General features: G+C 33.5%; 2 protein-coding genes across 5 annotated transcripts; both read right to left on the bottom strand.

Annotated features, from left to right (window-relative positions):
- Positions 1–3,460: 3,460 nt before the first annotated feature.
- On the bottom strand, positions 3,461–7,097 carry LOC113863120 (peroxisome biogenesis protein 12). Its single transcript, XM_027496552.1, has 8 exons — positions 6,707–7,097; positions 6,417–6,633; positions 6,189–6,298; positions 5,512–5,586; positions 4,589–4,675; positions 4,347–4,433; positions 4,042–4,179; positions 3,461–3,797 (listed from the first exon to the last, which is right to left on the bottom strand). Exons 1-8 carry the CDS (start codon positions 7,049–7,051, stop codon positions 3,726–3,728), a joined length of 1,131 nt encoding a protein of 376 aa, XP_027352353.1. The 5' UTR covers positions 7,052–7,097; the 3' UTR covers positions 3,461–3,725.
- A 789-nt stretch (positions 7,098–7,886) lies between these two features.
- Positions 7,887–12,611, bottom strand: LOC113860590 (protein PHR1-LIKE 1-like). Of its 4 annotated transcripts, XM_027493006.1 has the most exons (10): positions 12,529–12,567; positions 12,385–12,446; positions 11,131–11,222; positions 10,629–11,056; positions 10,078–10,237; positions 9,916–9,992; positions 9,773–9,812; positions 9,287–9,341; positions 9,004–9,073; positions 7,987–8,869 (listed from the first exon to the last, which is right to left on the bottom strand). In XM_027493006.1, the coding sequence occupies exons 4-10, from the start codon at positions 11,019–11,021 to the stop codon at positions 8,498–8,500; spliced, it is 1,167 nt and encodes a 388-aa protein (XP_027348807.1). In that variant the 5' UTR covers positions 11,022–11,056; positions 11,131–11,222; positions 12,385–12,446; positions 12,529–12,567; the 3' UTR covers positions 7,987–8,497. The 4 variants fall into 4 exon arrangements, with proteins under 4 accessions (XP_027348806.1, XP_027348807.1, XP_027348805.1 ...); XM_027493005.1 differs by having other exon boundaries at positions 7,887–8,869; positions 11,131–11,212; positions 12,385–12,611; XM_027493004.1 differs by having other exon boundaries at positions 10,629–11,222; positions 12,385–12,611.
- Between the last annotated feature and the right edge of the window lie 2,453 nt (positions 12,612–15,064).

The raw sequence follows: 15,064 nt of genomic DNA, 5'->3' as shown, positions 1-15,064 counted from the left end.
TGTTTCAAGCATGATAATTAAAAAATTAATCAATAATTTTTATTAAAAATATTTTAAAATATATTTAAAATATAATAAAATATGATAATTAAATTTTTTGTTATTGTTTTACATTATTTTTTAATCAATATTCTAAAAGCGTCCATTAATATTTCCCTTTTTGTAAGAACCAGCAAAAGGGCCCTGCCTACTGTGTTGATTTGATCCAATTCTCGACACATGCCCACAGATCAAATCATTTATCTGATAGATTATCACGGGTTACATTTGATTAGGATAAATAATTTTTAGTTGAACATTCAAAAATTAATGTGATATTGATATTATAGATATGATTATATATATATATATATATTATTTTTTAATTTATAAAAATAATTATTTATACTTTCATTTTAATATAGACAAAATATGTGTTGTGTAAAAGTAAAATATTACTCTAATTTGATTATCTCTCCAAGCTAGATTTGGTCTTTCTAAACAAAGGGGTTAAGTGTCTCATGTCAATTAATTTTTTATAAGACCTCAATAATTTTCTTAAACTATTTTTAAAAAATAATCAGACCTGATTTTTTAATATGTTATTTGAATTTAAGTTTGGACAAATTTTCTTTACTTTTTAGAATGAATTAAACTTATTTTTTTAATACTAAATATTGGCCAATTGGATAGGTTGATATGTTGCCTTTGATTTTTTTTTTTCCCTCTCCATCAATGAGCATTAAATAAAAGAATTACAATACAACTGTTATGATATTTAGTATTACTAACCTATCGAATAATTTATATAACATGTTAAGAATTTTAGTTTAACAAAAAAAGTTCAGATGTAAAGAACGTTAATGAAGTGTCTGATGCCCTTTTTTTCATTATTATTACTAAAATACTAGCAAACAATGTGTATAATATTTTGAGATTTTTAAATCCTTTAACATATTTTTTTAAAAAAATAATAATATTGCTCCTAAGAATTGAGTTTAAAAAAATAACACTAAAAGAACGAAAGTTGGTCTAAGTGACAAACAATTTATATTAAACTGGATTAAAAAATAATATTAAAAGAATTATTAAAATTATTTATTACATATTTTAAAAATTTAATATAATAAATATATTTTTAAATATTTAAACAAAATCTTTAACAAAAGTCTTTTCTCTCTGTATAAAATTAAAGAACTTTGCTATATCTTTCTAATATTTTTTAATAATGTTCTTATTACTTTATAACGTAAATATTAAATGAAAATATTCATTTCTTACTATTATATTAAAAACATAAAAAATATTAAATACTTTTTCATTTAATAATTAAGAAGATGTGTAGAAACACAGGATAAGAGGATTTAAAATTATTCAAAATCAAAACTTCAAAACAAAAAGAAGGAATATATTAATTGAAGTCGATTGATTTTTGTTTTGTTTTTTGGGTACAATTAAAGTCAATTGGTATTCCAAAGACTTAAATGAAGGCAACGAATGGGCCCAAGTATGAGCACAACCCACGTAGGAATCTTAACGGTCAAATTTCGAAAGCTCGGGGATTCCGAAGCTTTTTCATGACCGTTTGCTTCTCTTTTCCTCAAATCCCTTCTGAGTTCTCTTTAGAAGTAAAGTCACTTCAACTTTATGCAAATTAGAAGTGGCTAATGATGAGGTGCTTTCTACATTGTTTTCGCACTTCTAAACGTCCAAAGCAATTGCGTTCAGCCAATGCTACTCCCGTTGTAAGTTCCCTCACTCGCTGCACATTTCACTGCATATCCCTCTCACTCTTTTCATTCTTTTTCACAGACCCATGTCTCAGAAGGAGCTGTTGAATCTGCTTTCCCACTCACACCGCAAGAAAAGAGTGTTGTCAAAGAACCCATTGATTGCACAGCAGAATCAAAGTAAGCTATCCATATTCCATTCCATTATGATCTCAACTCAACATTGTTCAGCTCAAATGCTTATTTTGATTGTAACGTTATTTACGTTTTCAGAATAAAAGCATCAAGGGAAGAGGAAGCACCTCAGATTAGTGAGAAGAAAAATTATTATGAAGAATCTTCGGAGTCCCTGTTCTCTCTCTCTATTGGTTCCAGAATACAAGTTTCAGCCGCAGAAACAACCGAGAATGAAGTTAACAGTCCAATCCAATTCGTCTGCAGAAGAGAGGAATCTGAAGCATTTGGGTCAACCCCAAGTCAAAGTCAAAATCTTTCGCAAGAAGCAAAGGAAGAGAACACCGTGCTACTTGAAGAGAAACCGAGTTGCATTGCCATAGAGAAGGAAATATCTTCTGCCAAGGAACCAATTGAGAACAAAAAAGAAGGGAAAGGAAGATCGTGGAATGACCCAGTTCCTGAGTATAGATATAGAGATTGCTCTGATGAGGGATACGGCGATATTAATCTAGATGGAAGTGATTTAGATGCTACGTTTGAAGGTGTTAACCGAAAATGGGGTATTCAAGAAGAGTCCTCCGAATCGTTGTTTTCTCTATCCACTGATTCCAGAAAACGAATTTCATCAGCAGAAGCAGAGAATGAAGTTAACAGTCTAATGCCTATCCATCGCATCACACAAGAAGAAACTCAAAGGAGTTCAGGTGTTTCCTCAGTGCTAAATCCAATTGAGAATCTTACTCAAGAGAGGGTGGTCAAAGCAACAGTGTTGAAGGCACTGAACAATGATAAGGAAAACATCAACTTGGCAGTGAAGGATGTTGACATACCCATCAGTCCTGAGCCCAGTTTGAAGCTGTCAAACCGCAAGGCAAGGCAGAGCTTCAATGACAAAAAGCAAGAAATTGGTGTAGACACCAGCCTCTCTAGCTGGTTGGTTGAATCGGAAACCACACCGATTTCCATGAAGAGTAACGATTCAGTGGGAGAACAAACACCAAAAGGAGGAAGACGCTCACCGTGGAGTCATGAGGATAGGCCAATTTTAGGAGCGTTGACCGTTGAAGAGATAAGGATGTATTCTATATCTACATCTTCAAGAAAATCAAGAAGCCGGAGTCCGGATGAGACCCCCATAATAGGTACTGTTGGGAGCTATTGGAGTCACACAGGGCAGAACTTAGATTCGGAATTCAGCAAAAGTGGAAAGGTAAGTAACATATATATTTATTTCTAGTTAGTTAGTGTATGGACAAGACTGAACAAACAGATAATTGCTTGTATTGCAGGATGCGAAAGTAAACTTGAGTTCAACGACAGTAAAGATCAGGCTAGAACGAGCGTTTGAGGCTAGTGTTGCTCAAGTTTGAACTCTCGGGTCCTTCAGCTGGTCAAGAAGCGAGGTTTTCCCTGGTTTGTAGCCCCTGAAGAATACTCGTGACAAACAAAGGCATAAACCATTTGTTTTTTACTTCACTAGTTATCATTCAGTTCTTTCTTTGATTTTAAGTTCTTTCGCAGTTATTTTGTCCAAATATTGAGAAGAGTAAATCAAGGTCGAGACGGATGTTTAAGATAAAAATGATGTTTCAATTTGTATGTTTTTGTGCTAGCGATAGTACCGAAGCAGGGTGTGCAAACCACCAGTGCCACTTTGCGGTGATGACGTATATATAAAATTACAAATAAATGAACAAGATTATAACAAAAATGATGCCTCTTACCTAACCTTTTAACACTAATATTGAGATATACATTACACAACAGTGATTGAGAATCTTTTCCTCACCTACTAATGACAACAATAGTCCACAACCCACCCCCACTCTTAACAGGGACCTAGACATCATGAAAGAGTCTCCTTATCTGGTCAACTGTTGCAGGCATCAACGTAATTGGGCAGCGCTTAGACTGTAAGTAGGAGGACGAAACAAACGTTAGAAAAAAAGAATAGAAAGCGACTGGTGAGTTGTAACATTAAAAGGTTTTTAGCAAGCCCATGTTATGTTAATCTATGTAAATTCTGGCTAATTTCATTAAAATGTTTCTCACTAAGAAAAGGTTTCATGCATTCACAAATATCAATTGTAACAGTATTTCACAGAGATTTCCTACTTCCTCTGAACATGACAGTTAGGATGGCTAGAGATCTCACCTGAGTAACATACTTAAATATGCAAGCATAGCAAAAGACGAACCCTGACACTGTAACTACAGATGGATTTACACGCTTCTGTGAGCATAAGGGGCAAATTGTTCTGTCTGGTGGTAGTGGTATCCCCTCTTTTGCTACCTGTTTATATCAATACATAAATATTGAAAGTTAAACTTTTACAATAAAAGTTGAAAATAGTTTAAATTTATATGACCAGAGTTCATTCATGTGATATAAAGAACTAGTCAAAGCAAGTATGGAAGGAGAAAGAGGTGGTGCGAAAAGCTTAAAATTTGTTTTCTCACCTTTGGTGGAGGAGGAGGAGGGGGAGGAGGATATACTGTTGGAGCTGACATTCTCTCCTCGGCAGACTGGTACCACCATTCCATCATCTACATGATTCAAATAGGCAATGTGTTAATAATTATGCTACCGATTAATTTGCACATAAAGCTAATGTATTAAACAGCATATCGCCAGAAGGCATATTGTTGGTTAGTACTCAATTAAAGAAGGAAAAAAATATTTAAAGGGTATGCCATCTCACTTTAAAGAAGAACACAGCTGCAATCAAACCGGTTTGTGCATAGTCAAGTACCGTGTATGTACAGCTGAGCAATGCTCCTTGCAATGTCTGAGATATGAAATACATCATATAATCATAATCTGCTACATGTGAATAAATGGCCCATAAGCAGAACATTTATTCATACAGTCAGCATTATCATGCATAGTAACAGATAGCCTATGCTAATGTACAGAAGGAAAGTTTAATTATTTTATCCTGCATAAAACATAAAAGAATTAATAATCATAAACAAGTTTCTCACTTTGCAGGTGCAACAAGACTTGTGCAGCTATGTGTAGACGCCAGTTATAAGTTTTACTTTTCAATGGTTTGATCATTTTGGAATTCAAACAAATTAAGATTTTATTTGTAGGAATATCATTCATATTATAGATTTAATGACGATACAGGTGCAATAATAATAAAAAATTAACACAAGATAATATAATAAATTTGAACTTTTTATTGTTAAATAAATCTGACTTAAAATTAATTGATATAAAAATAATTTTATAAAATTAGTTCTTTAAATGTAAGAAATAAATGAGAAGCAATAAATTCCCTTGGTTGTAAGCAGGATTAATTTTAATTTTTACTAGATAAAGTTTTTTTTTGTAAATTTTTTATAGAATGAGAGACCATAAGGAGTGTTCTCTTTATAACTGTACAAATAATTACTAAACTCCAAAATTGTTTTTGTTGGTTGCTCGAATCTATTCTATCATACATATTATTTTTAATTTTGTCTAAATACATATCCAAAATGACATGAAACTACTCATGCACCAAAGAAACCAGAGCAAAAAACTCACTGAAATTAATCATTGCAAAATAATTAGTAGACACAAGCTTGAAAGTAATGGGAAGATAATATTATCGTGATGACAAAAAAAATCACATACCTTCAACCATTGAGGGCCACGAAGTCTCTCACGTTCACGGCTACGCATCTTTGAAATTCTAGAAGAGGTATCCATCTATCTTGACATGAAATGGGTGAAATGCAAAGTCAAACATATAAACAGAAAACACAAATTTCTTTTCTGGTATTAGCTGAGAGTAACTGCAATTCAAATTGAAGAAGGCAAATAACAGTATAGTATATATTTTGTCAAGCATAATTTCCATACCATAGAGTATAGGTACATGAAAGATTGATGCAGAGTAGCTGAAAATCATGGACTAGCATACCCATTGCATTTGAAACAAAATTTAGTACTCCCGGTAGTACCATGCATTAAATTAGCAACTGCAAACCTAGTTTAGCATGCCAACAGATTTTTTTTCCATATTTCCACTCATTAGCCACATTTAATACCACCCACAAACAAACAAAGTCAGCACTCAACAAACACCAGTGGTAATAACATTTTAAAATGTTGACAAACAGGTTGCTGCCAATATAGGCTAAGCTTGGGAATTGTGATAGTGCTCATGTCAAACCAAAAAAAAGGAAAAAACTCATTTTAAAAAAGCAGAGCAAATAAAAATTATGCATCTGTGACATATGAAAAATGCAAGGCTGGTTATAGTTGTCCAAATAAAACACAAAATAAATGCCATATCCTAAATTATCTACCAGCTCTTGCCCTGTAGCTCGGCAAACATGAATCCCAAGCACGTGCAGTGGCAGTGAGTAGTATCCAGTAGCATCCAACAGGTACAACAGCTGGTAAGCAAATTGCAAGCCTGCATTGTAGAACAACCATCGAATTCTTAAAATCATTGAATTCACAAAATCAATAATAATAAAAAAACGATAGTGTTAATAAAATCCAAAGTCGCTGGCAACTTGCAATTCACATACCCTCAGTAGTAGCATGTAACCAGGGGTAGCAAAACCCTACAATTCTCTGAAGTCTCTTAGTAATCGTTGCATTAACGGAGGGAGCGGAATCGGAGGTTGAATAATCATGCTCAAAAGCTCCTTCGTCTTCATGTCCCCAGAGAGTGGCTTGAAGATTGGCTTGCCTTTCTCTGTTGTAGATAGAATGCAATTTAGATTTGAAATAGGGGAACACAACCTGTTCCAAAAAGAGGAATGAATAATTAAATCGGAGGAGTAATCAGGGTTGCACAAGTAGAGTAACGGAGTACCAAAAACAGAACGGAAAGAAGTCTCTGGCGCCGGCGTAAGCCTGCGGCTGAGGAGGAAGTGGAATGGTTTTGGAGGGTGAAATTGGCGGGTCTTCGACGGAGACCGTAAAGAGATTCGGAGAAGGAAGCATCGGTGGTTCGTAAGGTGTGAGATTCGAGAAGTAGCATTAGTAAGGCGAATGATTCGTCTTCGAAATCTAAGAGTTTGTGAAGGAAGGGTCTCCGTAAGGCCAATACGCCAATGGAATATGTAAGAGCGCCGCGGAGACTCGCCGGAAGTTGTTCCGCCGCCGCCATCTCGAAAAACGTCGGTCGACTCCCTTGCCCTCCCACCTGAAACAACATCTCTCTCTCTCTCTCTCTGCCTCCCGATAACACATCCAAGTAATCATAACATAAAAATTTGTAAACAACAATAGAAAATAAAATAGAGAGTGAACTTCCAATTTTTTCCCAAAAAATTTTGTTAGAAGTAATTTAGTCGCTAAGGAAAAAGAAAAGATAAATTAGTTAAATAATTTTTAAATTTTTTTCATAAGGTAAATTAGTTCTTCCATTAAAAGATATTTGTTTAACTTAATAAAATTACTTACTTAATTTATGAACTAGTTGAGATGGGTGGCACATATAATTTTTATTTAAAAAAATAAATTTTTTAACTAAATTGATCTTTGAAAAAATTCATTAGAATCAATTTATATATTCTTTAATACTAAAATTAATTTTTAGAGACAATTTGACTAAAACAAGTATGTTTTTAATAGAATATGTAAACAGCTTGGTTAATTTAAATAAAGGTATTCAACATAAAAACTAACGTGCCTCACCACAAAAATTTCAAGAATTATTTGATGACTTTTATTTTTTTAAGAATCAAATTAGATCTAATAATTTTTTTTCAGGAATCATTTCAGTACTATATCTAAATAAATGTCTTGTATGATATTAAATAAAGTGAATCTTATCTAGCCCCTTTCTTCTTTTAAATAGCAACTTAAATTATCTCTTTTTTACTTTTTTTTTCTTTCCTTTTAATTTTTCATTAATCTAAATGTGCCCAGGATTGGTCTTCACGTAACTTGAAGATTTCCACAAGTTGGGTCAAATAGTTCATCCAAATTAAAAAAAGAAAAAAAGTGGACGTGAATTAGAAGTAACACAAGTTTGCACGAGTTATATTCAAATGAAAACTTGAGATTACTCAACCGAATCCATGTACACAAGTAACATATATTTTGTATTACAAATTGTCACGCTCAAAGAGGCAAACATTAGCTGGCTATTATTCAGTGTTTATGCTGAGACCCACACACTAAGTTAATTTCCTGCATTGTGTGATCCTTGGCAACCTATGTTTCTGTTAACATTGCTTCTGATGATAATGCTGGAACCTTCATCGTGTCCAATTCAGCTACTCAATTTACAAAGGAAAATAAGACCTCACTAGAACTAGGATAACTGTGCATGCTTCTCTCTCTGTCATGTCACATTTTCAACTCTGTTGTTTGCATCAAATAAACTCAACTACCCAAGCAATAGCTTAAAAAAACAACGAAAAGAAAAAAGAGGATATTATCACCTTATAAAATGTCATAACCATCAAGTTGAAACGTTTCTACAAATTCCATATGTCCAAACTAGTCCAAGAATATAAAACAAATCAGTGAAATTAATTTTATCCCAAATAATGAAGCCATAGTCATGATTACTGTGCAATTTGAGTGTATCATTATGACAAGCACAAGGGTACTTCCACCATATTATCTCTACAAGCAGAGAATAGCGCTACTGTCATGAACTCTTCACCCGTTTTGTGGGGGGTGGAGCAAACTGATTGTCGGCCGCCTCTGCCTCCACCACATCGGCTTCATTAACAACTTCAGCTTCACTTGCCAATGCCATTTGTTTTGGACTTGCATCCTGGGAACTTTCTTCTGACATGGTTTTCGGGATGCTATGGTTGCTTCCAAGTTCGTCATGCTCTTCATTTGAGGTTTCCACTGGCGGAGAAGGAAGTGCGGTGTCTAATGGCGCAGCAGAAGGCTCATCAATAAGGGAAGAGGTGCCCTTAACCTTGCTGTCACCCATCTCTCTCTGTTTCTCAAACATCATCTGAAGACGTTTCCCTTGGTCTTCAATTTGAATCTGCAACTTTCTTTGGATCTGCATAACAGTTACAATATCTGAACGTGCCAAAAGCTAGAAATTCCTCTCTCCCCAATGAGAAAGAAACAGAGAACAAACCCCTCTGGATTCCAGACATAGTGAATCTCAAGTACTAATAATTAATGAATTACCTCAAGTTGTTCGTGAAGTCGCTTCTGGAGTTCCATCTGTAACCGTAATGCTTCAGTGATCCCTTTACTCCTGCAAAATCCAAAGTGTTTCTGAGCATTCTGTTCACTTGAAGACAAGAGAATCTTATGGAACAGTTTATATAGCACGAGTAGTAAGTATCTTAGCAACGTAATAATTAAAGTTACGAGAAGCAAACAGTACACTCCACTTGATGCATTGATGCAATAACTAAAATGTATGAGTGCGTGCACATAGAGAGAGAGAGAGAGAGAGAATGCTCACGTTTTCAAGTCTAGAGATTTCATTTCTTCTATTGGAGTCTGTTTGTCGGAAGTTCCTGCAAGAAGAGTAGAGCAACCCATTCACACCCTTGATTTTTGGAAAAAAAGAAAGGAATTTCTGTGCTTATAATGCACAGTAACCCTTAAGACATTATATTATTCCAATTTATGGAGAATGGGGGAAAACGGCATTTATCACTTTCCATTAGTTTGGATGAGAGAACAGGAAAAAATAATTAGAACTTTGAAATGAAGAGACTTTTCTTTCTTTCAAACTTCTGTTTGCATTTTCTCTTCAACAATTAAGAGAAGTTCCCAATTTTTAAAATGTTCTTTGCTCTTTATTTTCTTTCTTTCAATCCAAAATAGGGTTAAGGAAGTATGAACAAGAACAATTCATCCAAAAAGTGCATTTGATATTGCAAGCAAAACATCTTTCTTGAAGCCAGGGTATATGAAAATGAAACTCAGAAATACACTAGCATACCTTCTGAAGTCTCTGGCTTGTATCTGGCAGTTCTATACTTCTGAAATTAAAAATACAAATAATTTGTGAGAAACATTAGGCTAAATAAATAGACAGACACATACCCACAAGCTATTTATGAGGATGAAAAATCGTAGTTGTACCTGGAGGTGGCTTTTTACATGATAGATAGTAAGGCCCTCGACTTTCATTATATTCAAGACACCCTTTGGAGTAGCCTCTGCATGTTGGTCAACATCATGAGAAACAAGAAACATTCCCGAGATAAGGCAAAAATGTTTGAGATTATGGAGAAGTGAACATACTTTCACCACCACCAAGCTGATTGACTGCTTCCACGAAGGCTTCGTGAAGTTCCGGAGTCCAACGCATTCTAGGCTTAGTCTGCGGTGCAGTTGATGCCGTATTACATAGAACATTAACTTCTCCAGATGGTATAAAGAACTGCTGGGAAACCTGAGTTGCCTGCATCAATAGAGTATAGGATATGTTTCTCCAACTTGTACAGTAACAATAAATATACACAAGAGAAACTATTGACAAAAAGGTAAGGCACACATGGCTATGAAATATATTGAAAATATAACTAAGCACCAAAATGCACAAAAATAAATTACAACACTCTCCATGCAGAATGGTGAATGAAACGGGAAACTTAGAAGATGGAGGTTTATAGACATCATTAAGTCACTTGTCCAAAATAAAAAGATCAAGATTGACTTGATTTTAATCTGCATCAGTGAGCATCATGACCTTTGGACCACAAAGAGGCATCCAACAACGAGATGCCACCTACAAATGCTAGTAACTTCACAGGTGAAAATAACCATTGCACTAATCATCTTGAGAAACAAACCTTTGGTTTTGGTTCTGCTACATTGTCATCACCAAGAAGCTGACTCCAATTTGGCTGAAGAGAATCATCAATTGACATTAACTGATCAACCCACTCCCCAAAATCAGATTTTCTAACACTGACATCATTCACGTAACAAGCACTGTTTTCCTCCTGATCATGCTGGACAGAAACATTTTCAGGAAAACTAATAATATCCTGAAATGGATCTGGTCCCCAGGAAATATCTTCACTCCCTTGTGGGTGAGAAATGAATGTTGTTGGATGCATTTTAGAAGATTCATTGTCACATAACGTCTGAGTAACAAAGTGGGAATCTTGATATTGCCTATCATGCTGTGAAACTGAAGAAAATGGCATGTCATCAGAACATTCAGTAGGTGACGAAAACATCTTCCCAGCACTTTTGATCAGATTTGTTGATGTCGCTGAAAGTGAGGAAGGATTAGTAGTCAGATCATCCAAAGGTGAAAGCTGAAAAGAATCTGGGGGTTTCATATACTTGTTTTCCAGGGGAGTTGGAAGAAGACGAGAAGATGATGTCATAGCTCTTGAGGCTTCCAAGCGAATCAGCTTTGTCTGTCCTGATTTCAACTAAAAAACAGGTTTATGTCAGCTAATCAATCAGTAATAACAAATTATCATTACCGCCTATTGTACAAAATATACAGCAATTCAGTAAGCTAAATTGTTCTCTTTTTTCAAATCTCACCGATCAAGAACATAAGCTTGTTATTCCTCTGATGAGTAAATAGTTAATGTCATAAAATAAAAGCACTATAAAATGGATTTCTGTAATCTGACACGGTTAATAGCCAAACACATCACAATTTGCACAGATATTATTCAAAGAATGGCAAAAGATTTTGAGGGGAAAAAAGTTTCAAAAATAAACTAGCCCATACATGCTTAGAAGTAATGTAATTGGAATCACAAAGTCTACAACTTACGGGAGGCACGAAAGCAAAATCCGTTCATATACAATATGCACCTCCGTTAAGCCTTAAGGCTTACAAGTTAAAATCGCAAAGGTAAATAAGATGAAACGAGAAACTTAACATTCAGATTCTACAACTCCGATAAAATAGAAACTAGACTTACTACTACTTGTAATTAGACATTATGACTGAAGAAATCCCACCCCAAAATATTTTTGAAAAAATGATTAAAATCTAAGCCACTCATGGACAAAAACATATGGGTAGCAATTTGTGAGTTGCTGTTGCTATTAAAAACTAAGCCACTCAAAGACCAATGTATAAAATACTATCATGAATGATAATTTTGAAAAGAGTCCTACTTCTGAATCAGTTTTGACAGAAGGAAGGCTTGAGGAAGAACAGTGTTAAAGGGGTGCTTTCAAATTGGAATTCAGCCTTAAAAACATGACAAGGTCACCGTCCGTGTCAAGAAACATCAGAACCTCCACACCTCGCTCTTCACAACCACAAATTAAAGATAATGAACCCACCACGCAAGATGCATTTTTTGCTAAGTAAAACCCACAATTGTTTGCTGAGACCACCAATTCAGACCATAACGGATCAAAATCACACTTTTCAGACTTATAAGATTTTATTTTATTTTTTCAGAAGGTGAAATTTACCAAATTTAACGTGAAATATAGAAGTTTAAGGTCAAATTAATAATCTTATCTGAAAATACAGCCAACCCAATAATGATAATATTGATAATAAACAGTATAGTCTGAATAGGGGGAAAATCGAAATTGGATTATGGGGGAAAGAGAACGCACCTATAAAATGATGATGATGATTATTATGGAGTTGGGAAAAACCGGTAACGGAATCTAAACAGCTGGGAATCCAACAAAAATGGAGGGTATGAGAGAGAATAGAAGGATGAGAATGAGGGAGGAGGAGTTGTAATGCACACGTACTTGAGTTTGTCGTGTCTAACTCAAACAAACAACCTCGGAACCTAAGCTCCGTCCCAGGCTCTTGCTTTTGGTTCTAGTTCTCATGATTAAGTGAAGCTAAAAATGCTATCATGCGCCTCACACGTGTGAGCGTTGTTCATTTTGGGCCGTCCGATTTATTTGCAAATTGCAAGTTGTTGACTTTGATAAGGAAAGAAAATAATGAGACATAAAAGAAAAGTGAAGTGCATGTTGTTGATGGCTGCTGATGAGTACCAAAGGCTGCCAATGAACGGTTGTGTGAGTGTTAAAGGTAAAATATGAACAGAGCAATGCATGAAATTGGATACACACACGTCCAAAATGGTCAATCTCTGTCACTTTCTAATTCCTTTTGGGAACTTGGTGTGCCTTCTGCCACTTTCTTCGTTCCTACTTGTTCTGCTTTGTCAAATCACTTCTGTGGAAAATTAATGGAAACTATGGTGTAATTAATCAGTGTAGCATCACCCCCTTTTCCACCTTATTATATAATTAACTATTTTTGTTTATCGCCTTAGGAATTTTCCATGTAATATTCATCCTTGTTTCTAAATATCCAATTGTGCTTACTCAGTCCTGCTGGCCCAATACAGTGAATCTTCTGCATATATGAGTCAAATTCACAAGAATAGATTGTGGAATGTTATATTTCTGTCGTTAATTATTTCGCAATTTAATAAATTGATTAGGGTCTTAATTTTGATAAAAATTTATTATTTTATGAAGTTTATTAACTTTTAATATTTTAAAAATATGTATTTTATGAAATAAGATGCACGTAAGTTATGAAGAAATTTGGGATTTAGTCTTGTTAAATTTTGAATTTTGCAATAATTAATTATCTATTTTATGATAAATGTGTAAACCAATTAAAAATTTTGTAAAGAATATGAGTATAATAGAAAAAAGTAATTATTCTTTTTTAAGAAATTTATAAAGTAATACATAAAAATCTAAAACGGTGAGTGACAGATAAAAAGAATGAGAAAAAGTAAGTAACTAACATAAATAACACTATTAAACATTATATTAAATATAATACGTTTATTAGATTTATTAATTGAGACAGACACATATATAATATGTGACCTTTTATGTCAATAAATATTTATTAAATAAATCAAGCTTAAACAAAGATTTTGATCATAAAAAATTGAAATATATCTATTTGATTGTTCTCTTATATATATTTTCAATTTACTCAATCAATTTTTTTTTATTGGTGGTTTTGCTAAATTATTTTGTTGTTTGATAACATAACATTTAAGTTATCTTATACAATTTGGCTATGATTGTTGAATCAGACTCTTGTTCAATCAGAGTCCCCCCTCAGCAAATGGCATGTTGAATTCTCCATGCTTTTAGGGAAGGCAAGTGCAGATTGACTCCCAAACCACAATTGTCAATTGGCCTTAATCTGCTTTTTTTGTTGTCATGTTTCTACTATGCTCTTGTATCCCCTTATGATTGTTTGCTGGGCCTCGGCCCATGCAAGTATAATAATAATTAATAATAGAATGAGAATTAGTTTTAACTTATAACAATGGCTATTCATTTCAATGTTTTTTGAATTATATGAGAATATGCACAATATATATGTAATAATATTTTTATTTAACCTTTTACCTCATGTCAGCGCACATTGTGTTAAATTATTAGTTTAAATAAAATTGAACCTTTTTATTAACAAAATATATAAAAATAAATTTTAAAATATTATTCAAGCAATAAGAAACTTTCAATGTGATATCTTACTATTAAGAGTGTATTTGGTAACACAAATTTATACCTTAATTTAAGAACTTGTAGTTTTTAACAATTAACTCATAAAAAACTACTCTAAATAATATTCAGCTTATTGGAAATCATACCAATATTTTTCTTCACATTTTCACCTTTAACTTTTTAAACATTCATACATGTACAAAGTAACTCCAACTCATTTTATGACTCGCATAGAATTATGGTCACTGTTCTCCATTTTTTTATTCAATTAACAGTGATATTAAATAAAATAAAAACTATTTAAGTATTTGATTAATAATAAATAATTTATTTGATTAAATAATTATTAATGAATAAAATAAAATATATTTTATTTAAATATCACATTAATATAATATTATATATTTTTAATCATTGAATATTTTTTAGCTGATTATATAATTAAATTAAGTTTAGACAGGTATTAACTTATCATATAAACATTGCCCTTCTCGTTTTTTCATGAGAACTGAATTGATCTCCTTTCTCATGCTCTGCTGTTCCGTGTTCTACATGGAGACGTGTTGCCGACATTGGTATATCTCAAAATTTGTGTTTAAGAATGTGGATTTTAATTGAAATAATCATTGCACAACTAACAAAATTGCTAAAGAGGACAAGAACAACGTATGGGGTCGAAACGCTACTGTTTACGTACAAGGAAAGAGTTGCTACTGTTTAAATATCACGTGCTCAATTCTTCTATATACATGTGTCAACACATTGTGAATAGACCAATAAAGCGAGTCAC

The sequence above is a fragment of the Abrus precatorius genome, unplaced genomic scaffold (assembly GCF_003935025.1).
Source record: "Abrus precatorius isolate BTA unplaced genomic scaffold, Abrus_2018 Scaffold3, whole genome shotgun sequence".
Taxonomy (NCBI): domain Eukaryota; kingdom Viridiplantae; phylum Streptophyta; class Magnoliopsida; order Fabales; family Fabaceae; genus Abrus; species Abrus precatorius.
The sequence above is the reverse complement of the archived record's forward strand: the minus strand, read 5'-3'. Positions and strand labels throughout refer to the sequence as shown.

What these genes read in the sequence shown, in the direction of transcription:
- LOC113860590 (XM_027493004.1), bottom strand. Translation starts at nt 11,174, where the DNA reads ATGACATCATCTTCTCGTCTTCTTCCAACTCCCCTGGAAAACAAGTAT. An exon ending in TAGCAGAACCAAAACCAAAG is followed by an intron (nt 10,238 to 10,628) that starts GTTTGTTTCTCA and finishes CTATTGATGCAG; the next exon opens with GCAACTCAGGTTTCCCAGCA. An exon ending in GACTTCACGAACAACTTGAG is followed by an intron (nt 8,870 to 9,003) that starts GTAATTCATTAA and finishes ACTGTTATGCAG; the next exon opens with ATCCAAAGAAAGTTGCAGAT.
- LOC113863120 (XM_027496552.1), bottom strand. Translation starts at nt 7,051, where the DNA reads ATGTTGTTTCAGGTGGGAGGGCAAGGGAGTCGACCGACGTTTTTCGAG. An exon ending in TTCTTTCCGTTCTGTTTTTG is followed by an intron (nt 6,634 to 6,706) that starts GTACTCCGTTAC and finishes TTTTTGGAACAG; the next exon opens with GTTGTGTTCCCCTATTTCAA. An exon ending in CAGCTGTGTTCTTCTTTAAA is followed by an intron (nt 4,434 to 4,588) that starts GTGAGATGGCAT and finishes TGAATCATGTAG; the next exon opens with ATGATGGAATGGTGGTACCA.